Raw genomic sequence first — 21,329 nt, forward strand, 5'->3', positions numbered from 1 at the left:
CTAGGGTACCCCTACTCTAGTACACCGACAAGAGGATAGATAAATTATTTATTACTAAACAGGAACAAAAAGCAAGGAATAAAAACAAAATTGGGTTGCCTCCCAACAAGCGCTATCGTTTAACGCCCCTAGCTAGGCATAAAAGCGAGGATAGATCTAGGTATTGCCATCTTTGGTAGGCAATCCATAAGTGGCTCTCATAATAGATTCATATGGTAATTTAATTTTATTTATAGGGAAGTGTTCCATGCCTTTCCTTAACGGAAATTGGAATTTAATATTCCCTTCATATCAATAATTGCACCAATCTTTCTAAGGAAGGGTCTACCAAGAATAATAGGACATGAAGGATTGCAATCTATATCAAGAACAATGAAATCTATCGGCACATAATTCCTATTTGCAACAATAAGAACATCATTATTTTTTCCCATAGGTTTCTTAATAGTGGAATCCGCAAGGTGCAAGTTTAAAGAACAATCATCAAATTCACGGAAACCTAGCAAATCACACAAAGTTTTTGGGATCGTGGAAACACTAGCACCCAAATCACACAAAGCATAGCATTCATGATCTTTAATTTTAATGTTAATTGTAGGTTCCCACTCATCATAAAGTTTTCTAGGGATAGAAACTTCCAACTCAAGTTTTTCTTCATAAGATTGCATCAAAGCATCAACGATATGTTTAGTAAAAGCTTTATTTTGACTATAAGCATGAGGAGAATTTAGCACGGATTGCATTAAGGAAATAAAAACTATCAAAGAGCAATTATCATAATTAAATTCCTTGAAATCCAAGATAGTGGGTTCATTGCTATTTAAAGTTTTGACCTCTTTTTTTTGAAAGCTCACTGACAGTAGGAGAGGCTCCTACTGACTTTTAAATTAACACAACACCTGGATCAGGGGAGGTGTGGCCCCATAAATACAAGATAAGCTCTGGGGTACAAAAGGCAAGTTACAACTACAACAAGAGGTAACAAAACAGACTAGAAGAAAAGATTAGGGAGGGGTAGAGGTCAGATGGCCGCCACCAATGACCTCTTCAATCCCATTTTTATCAATTTTTGCATCAAGATCTAAAAACTCTGAATCATTGGGACGCCTTCTAACTAAAGTTGACTCATCTACAGTCCCATCATTATAAAGATTCATATTGAAAAACAAGGATTTAATAGGGGACACATCAATCACTTTTAGATCTTCATCTTTATTATCATGAAAACTAGAAGAACACGCTTTCACAAAGCAATCTTTTTTAGCACGCATCCTAGCGGTTCTTTCCTTGCACTCATCAATGGAAATTCTCATGGCTTTGAGAGACTCATTGATATCATGCTTAGTTGGAATAGATCTAAGTTTCAAAGAATCAACATCAAGAGAAATTCTATCCACGTTCCTAGCCAATTCAACAATCTTAGACAATTTTTCTTCAATCAAAGCATTGAAACTCTTTTGCGAACTAATAAATTCTTTAATATTAGATTCAAAATCAGAGGGCATATTATTATAATTTCCATAGGAATTATTGTAGGAATTACCATAATTATTAGAGGAATTACTAGGAAACGGCCTAGGATTAAAATTACCTCTATACGCGGTGTCACCAAAATTGTTCCTACCAACAAAATTCACATCCATAGATTCATTATTATTCTCAATCAAAGTAGACAAAGGCATATCATTAGGATCAGTAGGAGCACTCTTATTAGCAAACAATTTCATAAGTTCATCCATCTTTCCACTTAAACATTAATCTCTTCAATTGCATGCACCTTTTTACTAGTAGATCTTTCCGTGTGCCATTGAGAATAATTAACCATAATATTATCTAGTAGTTTGGTAGCTTATCCTAAAGTGATTTCCACAGAAGTACCTCCCGCGGCCGAATCTAAAAGATTTCTAGAAGCAAAATTCAATCCGGCATAAATTTTTTGTATAATCATCCATAAATTTAAACCATGTGTAGGGCAATACGTATCATTAATTTCATCTTCTCCCAAGATTGTGCAACTTGTTCATGATCAAGTTGCTTAAAATTCATAATATCGTTTCTAAGAGAGATTATCTTAGCGGGAGCAAAATACTTAGAGATAAAAACATCTTTGCACTTATTCCATGAATCAATACTATTTTTAGGCAAAGACAAAAACCAAGCTTTAGCACGATCTCTAAGCGAAAATGAAAATAGCTTAAGTTTAACAATATCATTATCCACATCTTTCTTATTTTGCATGTCACACAAATCAAAAAAGTTGTTTAGATGGGTAGCGACATCTTCACTAGGAAGGCCAGAGAACGGATCTTTAATGACAAGATTGAGCAAAGCAGTATTAATCTCGAAGATTCAACATCGGTAAGAGGAGCAATCAGAGTGCTAATAAAATTATTATTGTTGGTATTGGCAAAGTCACACCATTTAGTATTATCTTGAGCCATCATGACATGAAAGTAATCCAACACACAAGCAAACAAGCGAAGAAAAAGCGAACGAAAAGAGATGGCGAAAAGAAAAGAGGGCGAATAAAACGGCAAGGGTGAAGTGGGGGAGAGGAAAACGAGAGGCAAATGGAAAATAATGTAATGTGAAGGATAAGAGTTGTGATGGGTACTTGGTATGTCTTGACTTGGCGTAGATCTCCCCGGCAACGGCGCCAGAAATCCTTCTTGCTACCTCTTGAGCACTGCGTTGGTTTTCCCTTGAAGAGGAAAGGGTGATGTAGCAAAGCAGCATACGTATTTCCCTTAGTTTTTGAGAACTAAGGTATCAATCCAGTAGGAGACCACGCATGAGTCACCTCGTACCTACACAAACAAATAAGAACCTCGCAACCAACGCGATAAAGGGGTTGTCAATCCCTTCACGGCCACTTGCAAGAGTGAGATCTGATAGAGATAATAATACTAAGATAAATATTTTGGTATTTTTATGATATAGATTGAAAGTAAAGATTGCAAAATAAAATAGATTGGAAACTTGTATGATGGAGAATAGACCTGGGGGCCATAGGTTTCACTAGTGGCTTCTCGCAAGATAGCATAAGTATTACGGTGGGTGAACAAATTACTATCGAGCAATTGATGGAGAAGCGAATAATTATGAGAATATCTAGGCATGATCATGTATATAGGCATCACGTCTGTGACAAGTAGACCGACTCCTGCCTGCATCTACTACTATTACTCCACACATCGACTGCTATCCAGCATGCATCTAGAGTATTAAGTTCATAAGAATAGAGTAACGCCTTAAGCAAGATGACATGATGTAGAGGGATAAACTCATGCAATATGATATAAACCCCATCTTTTTATCCTCGATGGCAACAATACAATATGTGTTGTTTCCCTTTCTGTCACTGGGATCGAGCACCGCAAGATTGAACCCAAAGCTAAGCACTTCTCCCATTTCAAGAAAGATCAATCTAGTAGGCCAAACCAAACTGATAATTCGAAGAGACTTGCAAAGAAAACCAATCATACATAAAAGAATTCAGAGAAGATTCAAATATTGTTCATAGATAAATTTGATCATAAACCCACAATTCATTGGATCTCGACAAACACACGGCAAAAAGAGTTACATCGAATAGATCTCCAAGAGAATCGAGGAGAACTTTGTATTGAGATCCAAAGAGAGAGAAGAAGCCATCTAGCTACTAGCTATGGACCCGAAGGTCTGAAGTAAACTACTCACACATCATCGGAGAGGCCATGGAGTTGATGCAGAGGCCCTCCGTGATCAATGCCCCCTCCGTCGGAGCTCCGGAAAAGGCCCCAAGATGGGATCTCTTGGGTACATAAGGTTGCGGCGGTGGAATTAGGTTTTCGTGGTGCTCCTGGATGTTTGCGGGGTATGTAGATATATATAGGAGGAAGAAGTAGGTCGGTGGAACAACAAGGGGCCCACGAGGGTGGAGGGCGCGCCCAGGGGGTAGGCGTGCCCCCTGCCTCGTGGCCTCTTCGATTGTTTCTTGACGTCCACTCCAAGTCCCCTGGATCACGTTTGTTCCAAAAAAACGCTTCCGAAGGTTTCATTCTTTTTGGACTCCGTTTGATATTCCTTTTCGCTGAAATAGGCAAAAAATAACAATTTGGGCTGGGCCTACGGTTAATAGGTTAGTCCCAAAAATAATATAAAAGTGTAAAATAAAGCCCATTAACATCCAAAACAGATAATATAATAGCATGGAGCAATCAAAAATTATAGATACGTTGGAGACGTATCACATGTCAGGCCCTGCCGCCATCAACTCCACCTCCGGTGCCCTCACCTCTCCCAACGTCGGCATCCTCACCACCGCTGCTACCTCCTCCGCTCCTGTCTTGGTCTCCTCGATCAGCAATCTCATCACAGTCCATCTCACAAGGGACAACTTTCTCCTCTGGAAGACGCAGGTTGTCCCGGCGCTCCACTCCCATGAACTCTTTGGCTACGTCGATGGCTCGGTGCAGCCGCCGTCCTACACCATCACCACCGGCACCGGCGCCGATGCCAAGGAGGAGGCAAAGCCGCTCTTCCTTCAGTGGTACCAGCAAGACCAGTTGGTGCTCATTGCACTACTGGGCTCCATGATGGAGGATGTGCTCGGTCAGATGACACTCGTGACCACCTCCGTCGCCGTCTGGGCGGCCCTCCATGACATGTTCTCCTCGTAGAACAAGGCGCGTCTCATGCAGATGTGTTTTCAGCTGTCGAACCTGAAGAAGAAGGACCTCACCGCTACTGAATACTTCAACAAGATGAAGGGCTTTGTTGATGCTATGGCGTCCATTGGCAAGCCTCTTAGCGATGACGAGATCCTCGGCTATAAGCTGGCCGGTCTTGGGTCTGAATTTGAACCTCTAGTGGCCTCCATCACCGCTCGCGAGGAGCCGATCAGCCTTGGCAGCTTTTACGCGTTCCTCACCGGCGCCGAGCTCTGCATGGAGCAGCAGGCATCCGTGGGCGAGCTCCACTCCTCCGCAAACTCTGCAGCACGCAACTCTGATGGCCAGAGCAATGGCGGGCGCAGCGGCCACGGAGGTCAAGTTGCAGGCCAAGGTGGTCAAGGCCGTGGCCGTGGCCAGGGGCGTGGTCGCGGCAAGTACATCAAGTGTCAGGTGTGTTCCAAGTTTGGCCATGATGCTCTGCACTGCAAGAACCGCTTCAACCATGCCTATCAGCCTGAAGACAACCGTGAGCGTTCCGACAACGCCGTGCACTCCGGCAGCGGCGAGTATCTGATGTCTACTACACAACCTTCTTCTTGTAGACGTTTTTGGGCCTCCAAGTGCAGAGGTTTGTAGGACAGTAGCAAATTTCCCTCAAGTAGATGACCTAAGGTTTATCAATCCGTGGGAGGCGTAGGATGAAGATGGTCTCTCTTAAGCGTGCAGCCAAATAACAAAGAGTCTCTTGTGTCCCCAACACACCCAATACAATGGTAAATTGTATAGGTGCACTAGTTCGGCGAAGAGATGGTGATACAAGTGCAATATGGATAGTAGATAATGGTTTTTCTAATTTGAAGATATAAAAACAGCAAGGTAGCAAGTGGTAAAAGTGAGCACAAACGGTATTGCAATGCTAGGAAACAAGGCCTAGGGTTCATACTTTCACTAGTCCAAGTTCTCTCAACAATAATAACATAATTGGATCATATAACTATCCCTCAACATGCAACAAAGAGTTACTCCAAAGTCACTAATAGCGGAGAACAAACGAAGAGATTATTGTAGGGTATGAAACCACATCAAAGTTATTCTTTTCGATTAATCCGTTGGGCTATTCCTATAAGTGTCACAAACAGCCCTAGAGTTCGTAGTAAAATAACATCTTAAGACGCAAATCAACTAGAACCCTAATGTCACCTAGATACTCCAATGTCACCTCAAGTATCCGTGGGTATGATTATACGATATGCATCACACAATCTCAGATTCATCTATTCAACCAACACAAAGAACTTCAAAGAGTGCCACAAAGTTTCTGCCGGAGAGTCAAGACGAAAACGTGTGCCAACCCCTATGCATAAGTTCACGAGGTCACGGAACTCGCAAGTTGATCACCAAAACATACATCAAGTGGATCACGTGATATCCCATTGTCACCACAGATAAGCACATGCAAGACATACATCAAGTGTTCTCAAATCCTTAAAGACTCAATCTGATAAGATAACTTCAAAGGGAAAACTCAATTCATCACAAGAGAGTAGAGGGGGAGAAACATCATAAGATCCAACTATAATAGCAAAGCTCGCGATACATCAAGATTGTACCACCTCAAGAACACGAGAGAGAGAGAGATCAAACACATAGCTACTGGTACATACCCTCAGCCCCGAGGGTGAACTACTCCCTCCTCATCATGGAGAGCACCGGGATGATGAAGATGGCCACCGGAGAGGGATTCCCCCCTCCGGCAGGGTGCCGGAACGGGTCTAGATTGGTTTTCGGTGGCTATAGGCTTCTGGCGGCGAAACTCCTGATCTAGGTTTCTTTCTGGAAGTTTTGGGTTATATAAGAGGTGTTGGAGTCGGGAACAAGGCAGGGGGTTTCCGGGCTGTCCACGAGGCAGGGAGGCGTGCCCAGGAGGGTGGGCGTGCCCCCGCCCTCGTGGGCAGCCCGGGACTCTTCTAGTCCATCTCCGATGCTCTGTGGGCTTCTTCTGGTCCAAAAATAAGATCCGTCAAGTTTCAGGTCAATTGGACTCCATTTGGTTTTCCTTTTCTGCGATACTCAAAAACAAGGAAAAAAAGAAAATGACACTGGGCTCTAGGTTAATGGGTTAGCCCCAAAAATCATATAAAATAGCATATAAATGCATATAAAACATCCAAGGTTGATAATATAATAGCATGGAACAATCAAAAATTATAGATACATTGGAGACGTATCAAGCATCCCCAAACTTAATTCCTGCTCGTAGGGGGATAGATTGGTAGGCAAAGACAATAAAAAAATCATGCTCCGACTTCATCACATAATGGTTCACCATACGTGCATGCTACAGGAATCACAAACTTTAACACAAGTATCTCTCAAATTCACAACTACTCAACTAGCAAGACTCTAATATTACCATGTTCATATCTCAAAACAATCATCAAGTATCAAACTTCTTGATACGTCCATTTTGCATCATGCTTTTATATCGATATTTATTGCATTATGGGATGTTATTACACATTATGTCACAATACTTATGCCCATTCTCTCTTATTTTACAAGGTTTACATAAAGAGGGAGAATGCCGGCAGTTGGAATTCTGGGCAGGAAAAGGAGCAAATATTAGAAACCTATTCTACATAGCTACAAAAGTCCTGAAACTGCACGGGGGCTATTTCTAGAATATGTAAAAAATACTGAGCGCAAGAAGTTCCAGAGGGGGGCACAACATGGCCATGAGGGTGGGGGCGCACCCTACCCCTGGGCGCGCCGCCTCCCTCATGGGCCCCCCTGGTGGCCCTCCGATGCCCATCTTCTGCTGTATGGAGTCTTTCGTCGAGAAAAAGTTCATAAGCAAGCTTTCGAGATGAGACTCTGCCGCCACGAGGCGGAACCTTGGCGAAACCAATCTAGGGCTCTGGCGGAGCTGTTCTGCCGGGGAAACTTCCCTCCGAGAGGGGGAAATCATCACCATCGTCATCACCAACGATCCTCTCATTGGGAGGGGGTCAATCTCCATCAACATCTTCACCAGCACCATCTCATCTCAAACCCTAGTTCATCTCTGGTATCCAATCTTTGTATCCAAACCTCAGATTGGTACCTGTGGGTTGCTAGTAGTGTTGATTACTCCTTGTAGTTGATGCTAGTTGGTTTACTTGGTGGAAGATCATATGTTTAGATCCATTATGCATATTAATACCCCTCTGATTATGAACATGAATATGCTTTGTGAGTAGTTACGTTTGTTCCTGAGGACATGGGAGAAGTCTTGCTACTAGTAGTCATGTGAATTTGGTATTCATTCGATATTTTGATGAGATGTATGTTGTCATCCCTCTAGTGGTGTCATGTGAACGTCGACTACATGACACTTCACCATTGTTTGGGCCTAGAGGGAGGCATTGGGAAGTAATAAGTAGATGATGGGTTGCTAGAGTAACATAAGCTTAAACCCTAGTTTATGCGTTGCTTCGTAAGGGGTTGATTTGGATCCATATGTTTCATGCTATGGTTAGGTTTACCTTAATACTTCTGTTGTAGTTGTGGATGCTTGCAATAGGGGTTAACCATAAGTGGGATGCTTGTCCAAGTAAGGACAGTACCCAAGCACCGGTCCACCCACATATTAGATTATCAAAGTACCTAACGCGAATCATATGATCGTGATGAAAACTAGCTAGACGATAATTCCCATGTGTCCTCGGGAGCGCTTTACAACATATAAGAGTTTGTCCAGGCTTGTCCTTTGCTACAAAAAGGACTGCGCCATCTTGCTGCACCTTATTTACTTTTATTACTTGCTACTCGTTACCAATTACCTTATCACAAAACTATCTGTTACCGATAATTTCAGTGCTTGCAGAGAATACCTTGCTGAAAACCGCTTATCATTTCCTTCTGCTCCTGGTTGGGTTCGACACTCTTACTTATCGAAAGGACTACGATAGATCCTCTATACTTATGGGTCATCACTTCTCGTAGTATTCAATGCACTTTTTATGAAAGTTTTTATTATACCCATCTTGGATGCCCATCATATTAGGACTAGATTCATAACCAAAGCAAACTGCCATGCTGTTCTAAAGACTCTCAAAATAATATAAGTTAAGCATGAGAGTTCATCTATTTCTTCAAAATAAAACCACCGCCATGCTCTAAAAGGATATAAGTGAAGCACTAGAGCAAATGACAAACTACTCCGAAAAATATAAGTGAAGCTCAATGAGTAGTCGAATAATTATGCAACTATGTGAAGACTCCCTAACATCTAAGAATTTCAGATATTGGTATTTTATTCAAACAGCAAGCAAAACAAAATAAAATAAAACGATGCTCCAAGCAAAACACATATCATGTGGTGAATACAAATATAGCTCCAAGTAAAGTTACCGATGAACGAAGACGAAAGAGGGGATGCCTTCCGGGGCATCCCCAAGCTTAGGCTCTTGGTTGTCCTTGAATATTACCTTGGGGTGCCTTGGGTATCCCCAAGCTTAGGCTCTTGCCACTCCTTATTCCATATTCCATCAAATCTTTACCCAAAACTTGAAAACTTCACAACACAAAACTTAACAGAAAACTCGTAAGCTCTATTAGTATAAGAAAATAAGTCACCACTTAGGTACTATTGTGAACTCATCCTAAATTCATATTGGTGTAATATCTAATGTATTCCAACTCATCTATGGTTCATACCCTCCGATACTACTCATAGATTCATCAAAATAAGCAAACAACACATAGAAAACAGAATCTGTCAAAAACAGAACAATCTGTAGTAATTTGGATCAAACATATACTTCTGGAACGCCAAAAATTCTAAAATAAATTGCTGAACTGAGTAATTTGTATATTAATCATCTTAAAAAAGAATAAACCTAATCACACTCTCCAGTAAAAAATGGCAGCTAATCTCGTGAGCGCAAAAGTTTCTGTTTTTTACAGCAAGATCGCAAAGACTTCACCCAAGTCTTCCCAAAGGTTCTACTTGGCACAAACACTAATTAAAACATAAAACCACATATAAATAAAGGCTAGATGAATTATTATTACTAAACAGGATCAAAAAGCAAGGAACATAAATAAAATTGGGTTGCCTCCCAACAAGCGCTATCGTTTAACTCCCCTAGCTAGGCATGATGATTTCAATTATGCTCACATAAAAGATAAGAATTGTAACATAAAGAGAACATCATGAAGAATATGACTAGCACATTTAAGTCTAACCCACTTCCTATGCATAGGGATTTTGTGAGCAAACAACTTGTGGGAACCATAATCAACTAGCATAGGAGGGCAAAACAAGCATAACTTCAAAACTTTAAGCACATAGGGAGGAAACTCGATATTATTGCAATTCCTACAAGCATATGTTCCTCCCTCATAGTAATTTTAGGTATCATCATGAATGAATTCAACAATATAACCAGCACCTAAAGTATTCTTTTCATGATCTACAAGCATAGAAATTTTATTACTCTCCACATGAGCAAAATTCTTCTCATTCGGAATAGTGGGAGTATCATAAGAAACTCGAATACTACAAATTGTTTTCACATTAAAAGAGTAATGTTCAGAAAAAGGGTAATCATAATCATGACAAGTTTTATAAATATAATCATCACTACTTTTTATAGCATAAGTATCATCACAATAATTATCATAAGTAGCAACTTTGTTCTCATCATAATCGATTGAAACCTCTTCCAAGATAGTGGAATCATTACTAAATAAAGTCATGACCTCTCCAAATCCACTTTCATAATTGTCAAAATAAGATTCAACATCCTCCAAAATAGTGGGATCATTACTTCCTAAAGTTAACACTCTTCCAAACCCACTTTCATCAATATAATCATCATAAGTAGGAGGCATGCTATCATCATAATAAATTTGCATATCAAAACTTGGGAGACTAAAAATATCATCTTCATTAAACATAGCATCCCCAATCTTGGTACAAACATTAATTGCAGCAAATACATTCTCAAACATGTCATCTTCATTAAACATAGCATCCTCAAGCTTGGCCCTTTTCATATCATAAGCATAATCACTCTCATCATTGATAGTATGGGTAGCACCAATAGTATAACAATTACCATCATCATAATGAGTAATAGGAGCAACATCATTTGGGAGGGATACCTCTTTACCTTTACTTCTCCGTCTTTTCTTTTTCTTCTTCACATTAAGTATGGGTTTATCCCTCCTTTTGGAGCTCCTTATTAATGAGGTTGGTTGAATAGAAGGCTCCTCATTGTTCCCTGATTCATCATAAGAAATAATAGGAGAATATTGGGAAGTCTCTTCCCTTTCATTAGTATTCTCTTCATCTTCTATTTGTTTTCTTGACTTTATGTAATTGGCAGTATAAGGATTTTCAATGCAATTCACCGCACAATACATAAAAATTTCTTCTAGATCAAAATCAAGAAATCTATCAACATTAAATTTTGGAATACCCTCAGTTATACATTTCATTTCTTCATACCCCAAAAGAATACTAAGCTCTTTATGATGCTCAAGGGTAATCAAGTTATCACAATTTTTGGACACGATTTGATCATGAAACAAATAGCATTGGAGCTTTAAATGACCATGTTCATTGTAAAGTTCACAAGGATGGTGATAAATATTAAATCTTTCAGCACAATCATCTAGCCTTTCTTGCAACCATTTAGTTTCCAAATACTTATGCCTCTTGCAAAATCTATCTTCCCTATTTGGTGTGTGCTTGCAAGCTCTATGTATTCCACAAAAGTTGACATGCTTATAAGAGACATTTTCATCATGACTAGTGCAATCATCATTAGTACTATGGATATTCAAAGAGTTCCTACTAATAACATTGCAATCATGCTCATCATTCAAAGATTTAGTGCCAAACATGCTAATGCATTCTTCTTATAACACTTTGGAACAATTATAGGAATCCTTATTTTCATGAAAGATAATAAAAAGATGAAGCATATGAGGCAACCTTAATTCCATTTTTTTTGTAGTTTTCTTTTATAGACTAAACTAGTGATAAAACAAGAAACAAAAAAGATTCGATTGCAAGATCTAAAGATATACCTTCAAGCGCTAACCTCCCCGGCAACGGCGCCAGAAAAGAGCTTGATGTCTACTACACAACCTTCTTCTTGTAGACGTAGTTGGGCCTCCAAGTGCAGAGGTTTGTAGGACAGTAGAAAATTTCCCTCAAGTGGATGACCTAAGGTTTATCAATCTGTGGGAGGCGTAGGATGAAGATGGTCTCTCTCAAGCAACCCTGCAACCAAATAACAAAGAGTCTCTTGTGTCCCCAACACACCTAATACAATGGTAAATTGTATAGGTGCACTAGTTCGGCGAAGAGATGGTGATACAAGTGCGATATGGATAGTAGATAATGGTTTTTGTAATCTGAAAATATAAAAACAGCAAGGTAGCAAGTGGTGAAAGTGAGCACAAACGGTATTGCAATGCTAGGAAACAAGGCCTAGGGTTCATACTTTTACTAGTGCAAGTTCTCTCAACAATAATAACATAATTGGATCATATAACTATCCCTCAACATGCAACAAAGAGTCACTCCAAAGTCACTAATAGCGGAGAACAAACGAAGAGATTATTGTAGGGTACGAAACCACCTCAAAGTTATTCTTTCCGATCAATCCGTTGGGCTATGCCTATAAGTGTCACAAACAACCCTAGAGTTTGTAGTAAAATAACACTTAAGACGCAAATCAACCAGAACCCTAATGTCACCTAGATACTCCAATGTCACCTCAATTATCCGTGGGTATGATTTACGATATGCATCACACAATCTCAGATTCATCTATTCAACCAACACAAAGAACTTCAAAGAGTGCCCCAAAGTTTCTACCGGAGAGTCAAGATGAAAATGTGTGCCAACCCCTATGCATAAGTTTACGAGGTCACGAAACTCGCATGTTGATCACCAAAACATACATCAAGTGGATCACATGATATCCCATTGTCACCACAGATAAGCACATGCAAGACATACATCAAGTGTTCTCAAATCCTTAAAGACTCGGTCTGATAAGATAACTTCAAAGGGAAAACTCAATTCATCACAAGAGAGTAGAGGGGGAGAAACATCATAAGATCCAACTATAATAGCAAAGCTCGCAATACATCAAGATCGTACCACCTCAAGAACACGAGAGAGAGAGAGAGATCAAACACATAGCTACTGGTACATACCCTCAGCCCTGAGGGTGAACTACTCCCTCATCATCATGGAGAGCGCCGGGATGATGAAGATGGCCAGCGGAGAGGGATTCCCCCCTCCGGCAGGGTGCTGGAACGGGTATAGATTGGTTTTCGGTGGCTACGGAGGCTTCTGGCGACGGAACTCCCGATCTAGGTTTCTTTCTGGAAGTTTTGGGTTATATAAGAGGTGTTGGAGTCGGGAACAAGGCAGGGGGGGTCTCCGGGCTGTCCATGGGGCAGGGAGGCGCGCCCAGGGGGTGGGTGTGCCCCCCGCCCTCGTGGGGAGCCCGGGACTCTTCTGGTCCAGCTCTGATGCTCCGTGGGCTTTTTCTGGTCCAAAAATAAGCTCCATCAAGTTTCAGGTCTATTGGACTCCGTTTGGTTTTCCTTTTCTGCGATACTCAAAAACAAGGAAAAAAACAGAAACTGACACTAGACTCTAGGTTAATAGGTTAGCCCCAAAAATCATATAAAATAGCATATAAATGCATATAAAACATCCAAGGTTGATAATATAATAGCATGGAACAATCAAAAATTATAGATATGTTGGAGATGTATCAGTATCCGAGCTGGTACATGGACTCGGGTGCCACCGATCATCTGATACGCGACCTCGACAGGCTCACCATCCAGGAGCGCTACAACGCCAAAGATCAAGTGCAAGTCGACAATGGTGCAGGTTTGTCTATTTCGCATATTGGTCAATCTGTTATTTCTGGCTCGTCACGCCCACTCTATCTTCGCAACATATTGCATGTTCCACATGTTAGCAAAGATCTTTTTATCTGTGCACAAGTTAACCTCTGATAATGATGCTATTGCTGAATTTCACCCTGATCGTTTCTATCTTAAGGACTGGGCAACGAGTGCAGTTCTTCTTCAAGGTAGATGTCATGGCGGTCTCTACCCGGTGCCAAGCCTCAGGTCGTCCGTGTCCAGTCGTCGAGCGCTCTCCAGCATGAAGCTTTCTCATGATCTTTGGCATCGATGCTTAGGTCATCCCAGCAAAAGTGTCGTCGAGTCTGTTCTTAGGTTAAATGAATTTGCTTGTGCACCATCTGTTGAATCTAGTGTCTGTGGTGCGTGTCAACGTGCTAAAGTCCATCAGTTGCCTTTTAGGGATTCTACTCATGTAACCCATGCACCTCTCAAACTTATTCATTCTGATGTATGGGGCCCAGCAACCACTTCGGTTGGGTTTTTTAAATATTATGTGAGTTTTCTTGATGATTATAGTCGCTTCACCTGGATATATCTTCTTAAACGCAAATCTGAACTAGAGCAAATTTTCTACACTTTTCAGAAGCACGTTGAACGCATGTTAAACACCAAGATTAAAATAGTCCAGACCGATTGGGGTGGCGAGTACCGTCGTCTCTCTAAATATTTCCATCGTGAGGGAATCACCCATCGAGTAACTTGTCCACATACTTCCCAACAAAATGGCATCGCTGAACGGAAGCACCGCCACATCGTGGAAACCGGCATTGCTCTCCTTGCACACTCTTTTCTCCCTGTAAAATTCTGGGACGAAGCATTTGTGACTGCCTGTTATCTTATAAATCGCATGCCCACTCGTACACTGAAAAATTCTTCACCAGTCAAACGTCTCCTAAATGAACAGCCTGATTACACTTTCCTCCGTGCCTTCGGCCGTGGATGCTGGCCAAACTTGCGTCCATACAACAATAACAAGCTTGCATTCCGTTCTCGCCAATGTGTATTTCTTGGGTATAGCTTCATGCACAAAGGCTATAAATGCTTAGATCGCTCGACGGGTCGTATCTACATTTATCGTGACGTTGTTTTCGACGAGCAAGTTTTTCCTTTTGCATGCACAACACCCACGCCACCACTCCTCCCCACGCCACCATCTATTTTTCCTTGTTCCGAGCCAGTTATTGCTAATGACCACATGCGGAATTATGACTTAACCTTTGCCTCCTGATGGTTCGTCTAGCATTGATTCTTGTGCATGTTCAGATCCCTTTGTCTCGTCTTCACCCTCGCGTGCAACGCCTGCAGCCAGCCGAGGGAAGAAAATCATGTACGACCAGGTCGCACATGCACAAACGGGAGACCCACCTCTCCATGCGACACGTGGCAAACCGAATCTCAAAGCAACCATTAGTTCCTTTGCCAAATCCCAATTTGTAAAGATCAGACTCGATGTCCATCTCCAGCCGCCGCCGGTGTGATCCACCTCGGCTGCTCGCCGCATCGTCGCCGGTGCGCTCCTCGAAGACAGGTGCAACTCCCTACCTCGGCGCGCTCCATCACCGCCGGCAACGTCCATGCTCGGCGACGGCGCAACTCGCGGCTTCGCCCCTGATGCTTTTCCCCGTCGGCGAGTTGTGCGCAGAGGACATCCGATGGGCGGGTTGTCATTTGTGTTCCTTGCTCCGGCGAATCGTTGCCGTTGTTGGGCTGTGCCAAATTATGTGCCGTCGCCGGCGAGATGGGTAGAGATGACGATGGTTTGTCTGGTCGTGGAAGGTGGGCTGAAACTTGGAAACGATGAACGATGCTTTGTCTAGTCGTGGAAGGTGGGCTGAAACTTGGAAACGATGAACGATGCTTTGAGATTCGGTATGCCACGTGTCGCATGGAGAGGTGGATCTCCCGTTTGTGCATGTGCGACCTGGTCGTACATGATTTTCTTCCCCAGCCGAGGGACGTCCGCCACTAGATCAGCCTCGCCATGCACTCCACTTCAGCCACCTGCAGGCGGGTCGAGTCAGGACGATACGTCGCCAACCGAGCCCTCTGGTCGCTCCCTCGATTTTGGTCCGGCCTCCCTTGCGTCTCCGGATGCGGCTGACGAGCCGACACAGGACTCAACTCCCATGGCGTCTCCTGAGCTACAGGCTGTTCCAACGCCTGTGGCCGGTGCTCCTGCAGCTCCACATCGCATGCAGATGCGGCTTCGCGACAACATCGTCAAGAAGCTGGTGCCGACGGACGGTACTGTGCGCTACGATCCTCGGCGGCGCGCTTTTCATGTTGAACCACGGTCCTATCGACACGCGCTTGCCGACCACCAGTGGCGCGCCGCCATGGAAGCCCAATACTTTGCTCTCCAGCACAACCACACATGGACATTGGTTCCGCGTCCGCCTGGCAAGAATATCAATGGGTGCAAATGGGTGTTCAAAGTCAAGCATAAATCTGATGGATCGTTTGACAAGTTCAAGGCTCGCCTTGTCGCTCGTGGGTTTACTCAACAGTACATCATCGATTATTCAAATACTTTCTCTCCTGTTGTGAAGCCTGCTACAGTGCATTTGGTGCTCTTCCTGGCTGTTTCCCGTGGCTAGCAGCTTCGTCAAGTGGACATCAGCAACACATTTTTGTATGGAATTCTTGAGGAGGAGGCATACATGCAACAGCCGCCGGGGTTCCAAGATCCGAGCCATCCGAACTATGTTTGCAAGCTTCAGAAGGCGTTGTATGGGTTGAAGCAGTCACCGCATGCTTGGTATGCTCGGCTTCATGATCGTCTTCAACAACTTGGTTTTGTGCCATCTGCAGCAGACACCTCGTTGTTCATCTTTCATGAAAATGGTGTCACTCTTTACATGCTGGTGTATGTTGACGACATGGTCATCGTTGGCTCTTCCACGAGGGCGGTTGAATGCCTGCTTCGCCAGCTCTCTGCTACCTTCCCTGTTAAGGATCTTGGTCCATTGAATTATTTCTTGGGCATTGAAGTGATCCGCAATTCCGGGGGAATCAACCTTGTTCAGCAGAAGTATGCACTCGATCTACTGGAACGCTCAAACATGGCGAATTGTAGACCAATTCCAACGCCGATGTGTACACATGAGAAGCTCACACATGAGTCTGGGCAAGCACTGAATGAGAATGATGCCTTCAAGTACAAGAGCACGGTAGGCGCGTTGCAATACTTGACACTGACAAGGCCAGACCTGTCGTTTGCAGTGAACAAAGTGTGCCAGTATTTGTCACGTCCCACTGATGTACATTGGGAAGCAGTGAAAAGAATCCTTCGCTTTGTTAGAGGAATAGTATTCATCGGTTTATCCATTCGGTGCTCACCATCAGTCCTCATGAGTGTGTTCACTGACGCGGATTGGGCCGGTTGCAGCGACGATCGTCGTTCCACGGGTGGCTTTGCGGTCTTCCTCAGGCAAAATCTTATATCTTGGAGCGCCAGAAAGCAACCAACCGTGTCTCGTTCCTCGACTGAAGCTGAATACAAGGCGCTGGCGAATGGCACCGCTGAAACTACATGGTTACAGTCTCTGCTGAAGGAGCTGCAGGTAGCTCAGCCTCGACCTCCTGTACTATGGTGTGACAATCTCGGGGAGACGTATCTCACTGTGAACCCAGTTTTTTATGCACGCACAAAGCATATAGAGGTGGACTTTCATTTTGTGCGAGAAAAGGTTGCCATGGGTGCTTTGGACGTTCGGTTCGTCTCCTCAGCAGATCAAGTTGCCGACGCCTTCACTAAACCTCTCACCAAGCAGACACTCGAGCGACTTCGTTCCAATCTCAACCTCTGTACCGGCTGAGATTGCGGGGGAATGTTAAACGAGTCTATAACCTAACCATAGGTTGTTAGGACCAGCTCGTGTGCTGTATCGATAATGATCAAGTTAGGTTGTTGTAGATAAAATCCTAACAGAATTGTATCTATCTTGTACTCTGCCTGAGTATAAATGGAAGGCAGGGCCTGACGCATAAGTCACGGCAATTCATTCCTTCTGACTTTCGCTATAGTGAACAAAGGGATATTGGGCTCACACCCCAAGTAGCCGGCCGGGCTGTCTGGGGCCTGCCTCCACCGCTGAATGACGGTAGTGATTCGTTCGGTGGTCCAAGGACCTTAGTGTGATTTTTATATTAAAGATGCTACTACTGATGAACTTTTCAAAATAGACCCGGATCCTTTTACGCAAAAGGAAAAACGCTTCCTACGGCTCCTAGGGTAGAGAGGTTGGCTTCTCCATCCATCACTTGTCGCGGACGGACGACAGATGAATGTGGCGCAGTACGTGCAAGCATCGGGTGCAGTTACCTCACCGTCGTGCATACTACACCGAAAAGGTCTTTTTCCACAGGGTCTCTCCCTGCAAAAGGTTAATCTCCGGTACAAAATTAAAAGCCAGCCTAACAGAACAACCCAACAGCTCCGGCGATCTTCCAAGTCAATCTCACTCCAAAACAAGACCAAAAACCTGCTCTCGGAAAGCGGCAGCACGAGCAGGCCAAGAAACCAACCACCTCACGTACGTAGGTACTGCCCACGACGACGCCACCACTAACTCGCCCCGTCCGTCCTCTCCCCCCACTCGCGGCTCGCGCCAGCTTCAATTCATCGCCACTCACCACCAGCCACCGGCCACCACCACCACCACCACCACATTCGCCCAGGCCGCTGCCTGCCCCGCAGTGGTACCCTCCCCCCCGCCCGTGTCCGCCCTCCTAAAACGAGCGTCGGCCCCGAAATAGCCCGGCACCACGAGCACCGCCCACCGGCCACTCATTGAATCCATGCTGCCCTTGTCGTCGTTAACTCCTCTGCCTCCTTGCCTTGCCCGGGAGTGAGCGAGCGAGCGAGCGAGAGCGGCATGATGAAGCTGCGGTGGTGGCGGGTCGACGCGTCGGAGGTGGCCGCCGTCACGGCCATGGGCGTCTGGGAGGCCGTCCTGGCTGGCGGCGGCCGGCGCTTCATCAAGCGCAAGGACAGCGACGCCGGCGAGACCGGTCGGTACCGTCGCCCTCTTCCTCCTCCCCCCTTTATCTGCATGCGCGGTTGCTCTTCTGTTCCGTTCGTGCCAGTTTTTTTGGTCCAGAACCAGAAGTCAGGTCAGGGAGATTCTCCAGGCCGAGGAGAACTGCTCCCGTTTTGTTGCGAAATTTCGGCAGATTTTGGTGCGGGGGAACGGCACGATAGCTGCGCCCTTTCGCGGTTTGTTGGGCGCCATTTCCCTGGGAACGGCAAGGCCGTTGCTGGCTGCTTGTTGCTCGGCATGCCCGCTCCGTTTGGATCCTTTTCCGGTGCGGGGCTCCAGGGCATCATCGCCAAAGTGTGACGCTTTCTTATCCCTTTCTTCACGTACCTCTGAAATCTTTACTTAGCAATTTCTGCTTCAGTGAGATTAGCAAGTTAATTTCATCCGTGGTGCCATTACTCTGCGTAGCTAGTTTAGTGTATTATTGTGTTCTTTAGCCCTAGCATTCCTCCCCAATGGATTCCACAAAATAGATATGATCTCACCATGGTTGGTGTCCACCATGGTGCCCCAGTATCTGCACATGCTCCTGCTGCACTCAATCTCTCACGAAATCCTGTGGAGTTGCTCTGGAAATCAACGTGTGAAAAACCTGATCCAGTTTACATCCACTGACTTAATGTCGCCCCGTCGTCATGCATACAGGTCGGGCGCTGGAGGAGCTGCGGAGCTCCCTGTACAACGAGATGCACAGCTCGGAGGGGGCCAAGCGCCAGCAGCAGCGGTTCTGCGGCCCGTCCGTCGCGCTCACCTTCAACTTCGCCGTCGCCGTTGGGATCATCGTGGCCAACAAAATGGTACGTACAATCCCCACATCATCCACCTACATATGCCGCCTTCGTTAGTCCACGTACGAGTTCGTAGCAAGATTTCATTTACTCACGGATGAATCGTCTTGTAGGTGATGGGGAGTGTCGGGTTCAAGTACCCGATCGCGCTGTCGCTGATCCACTACGCGGTCGCGCTGGTTCTCATGGCGATCCTCAAGGCGCTGTCCCTGCTGCCGGTTGCGCCGCCTTCCAAGTCGACGCCCTTCTCCTCTCTGTTCGCTCTGGGCGCCGTGATGTCTCTCTCCACCGGGCTCGCGAACGTGAGCTTGAAACACAATAGGTAAACCGGATTCTGTCTAGACTTACATATGTTCAGTGATGTTGCTCCATGTGTTTCTCAGTATCTTTGCCATTCAGTGTAGGTTTCTACCAAATGGCTAAGATTGCCGTGACTCCGACGATCGTCGCGGCGGAGTTCATGCTTTTTAAGAAGAAGGTTTCCTGTCAGAAGGTAGGTTTACCTCCATAGTTACTGATGAGCTGCACATGTCTTTCCTGTACGTTGAACACAACTGTTGTCATATTTCTTCAGAGGAAGAAAGCCCAACAAATTGTGCTCTAAATACATGTCTTGTCGTCTCTCCACCGGACTACCACTCATGCCATATGTGTGCATGTGTTTGTTTGTTGTTGATAGTGCAAACCTGTTACGCTGTCAAATTTATTCAGTTGGTTTTAACTGGAAATCCTGTTCAACATTTACAGGTTATCACACTGGCAACGGTGTCAATCGGAGTGGCTGTGGCCACAGTCACGGACCTAGAGTTCAACTTCTTCGGCGCCTGCGTAGCACTGGCATGGATCGTCCCTAGCGCGGTAAACAAGATCCTGTGGTCGAATCTGCAGCAGTCCGGAAACTGGACCGCCCTCGCGTAAGTTCCAAGCTCTGCATTTCGATCCGCGCATTGTTTTTCGGTTAAGTGACACGGATTGTTCGATCAACCAGGCTGATGTGGAAGACGACCCCCGTCACCATATTCTTCTTGCTGGCGCTGATGCCTCTGCTGGATCCGCCGGGCCTGCTGCTGTTCAACTGGAATTTCAGAAACAGCTGCGCCATTGTCATCTCTGCTCTGTTCGGCTTCCTCCTCCAGTGGTCCGGCGCTTTGGCACTTGGGTGAGACCATGGTTCCTCTCTTCACAAGAACATTCTTCCTTCTGAAATTTCATGCTGCTAATTGACTCCGTGTTGATTTGTTTGTGGCGTGCATTGCAGCGCGACCTCGGCACTGTCGCACGTGGTGCTGGGGCAGTTCAAGACCATCGTCATCATGCTCTCCGGCTACCTCATCTTCCGCTCCGACCCCGGGGTCACCAGCATCTGCGGCGCCGTCGTGGCCCTCGGCGGCATGTCCTTCTACACCTACCTGGGCCTCAAGAAGGAGACGGCGGCGCCCAGCGGCAAGAAGCCGCCGTCCAGATCGAATTCCTTCCTGGGCAAGCCCGCCGGCGATGGGGGCAGCTCGGACTACGAGGACTCCGTGTGAGTTGGGAGTTTTGCTTGGGGTGACTTTGGTGGCCGGTTGTGTTGTAAACCTCGTGGTAGACTCTCACTTCATCTGTTGTACATAGAAGAACTTTCCTTTTCCCTTTTGCTAGGTGACTTCTCAATGATTTTACACTTGAAGCTTTCTTAGTGCAGCTTTAGCTGATCCAAAAATGGTTAGAGGAGTAAATTTTTCAGTTTACTCCTCTAACTGGCACCTAGCCGGACTTGTATAATGGCTCGAGGAGAAAAAAAAAATCATACTCCTCAACACCACGGAATCCTATATTTTCTCGTCCGACCACCTTCCCGAGTAAAAATTGCCCCTTCTCCCCTCGGTCGGACCCACCCCACCCCGCGCCGC

The 21,329-nt window shown here is 44.9% G+C and overlaps 1 protein-coding gene across 2 annotated transcripts; it reads left to right on the forward strand.

Annotated features, from left to right (window-relative positions):
* The first annotated feature begins 18,112 nt into the window (after positions 1-18,112).
* On the forward strand, positions 18,113-21,139 carry LOC123128249 (nucleotide-sugar uncharacterized transporter 2). 2 transcript variants are annotated; one of them, XM_044548209.1, is made up of 7 exons: positions 18,113-18,620; positions 19,295-19,446; positions 19,551-19,759; positions 19,837-19,930; positions 20,185-20,351; positions 20,426-20,596; positions 20,696-21,139. In XM_044548209.1, the coding sequence occupies exons 1-7, from the start codon at positions 18,485-18,487 to the stop codon at positions 20,964-20,966; spliced, it is 1,200 nt and encodes a 399-aa protein (XP_044404144.1). In that variant the 5' UTR covers positions 18,113-18,484; the 3' UTR covers positions 20,967-21,139. The 2 variants fall into 2 exon arrangements, with proteins under 2 accessions (XP_044404144.1, XP_044404145.1); XM_044548210.1 differs by lacking the exon at positions 18,113-18,620 and adding an exon at positions 18,691-18,943.
* Positions 21,140-21,329: the final 190 nt, after the last annotated feature.

The sequence above is a fragment of the Triticum aestivum genome, chromosome 6A, assembly GCF_018294505.1.
Source record: "Triticum aestivum cultivar Chinese Spring chromosome 6A, IWGSC CS RefSeq v2.1, whole genome shotgun sequence".
In the NCBI taxonomy this organism is placed as follows: Eukaryota; Viridiplantae; Streptophyta; class Magnoliopsida; order Poales; family Poaceae; genus Triticum; species Triticum aestivum.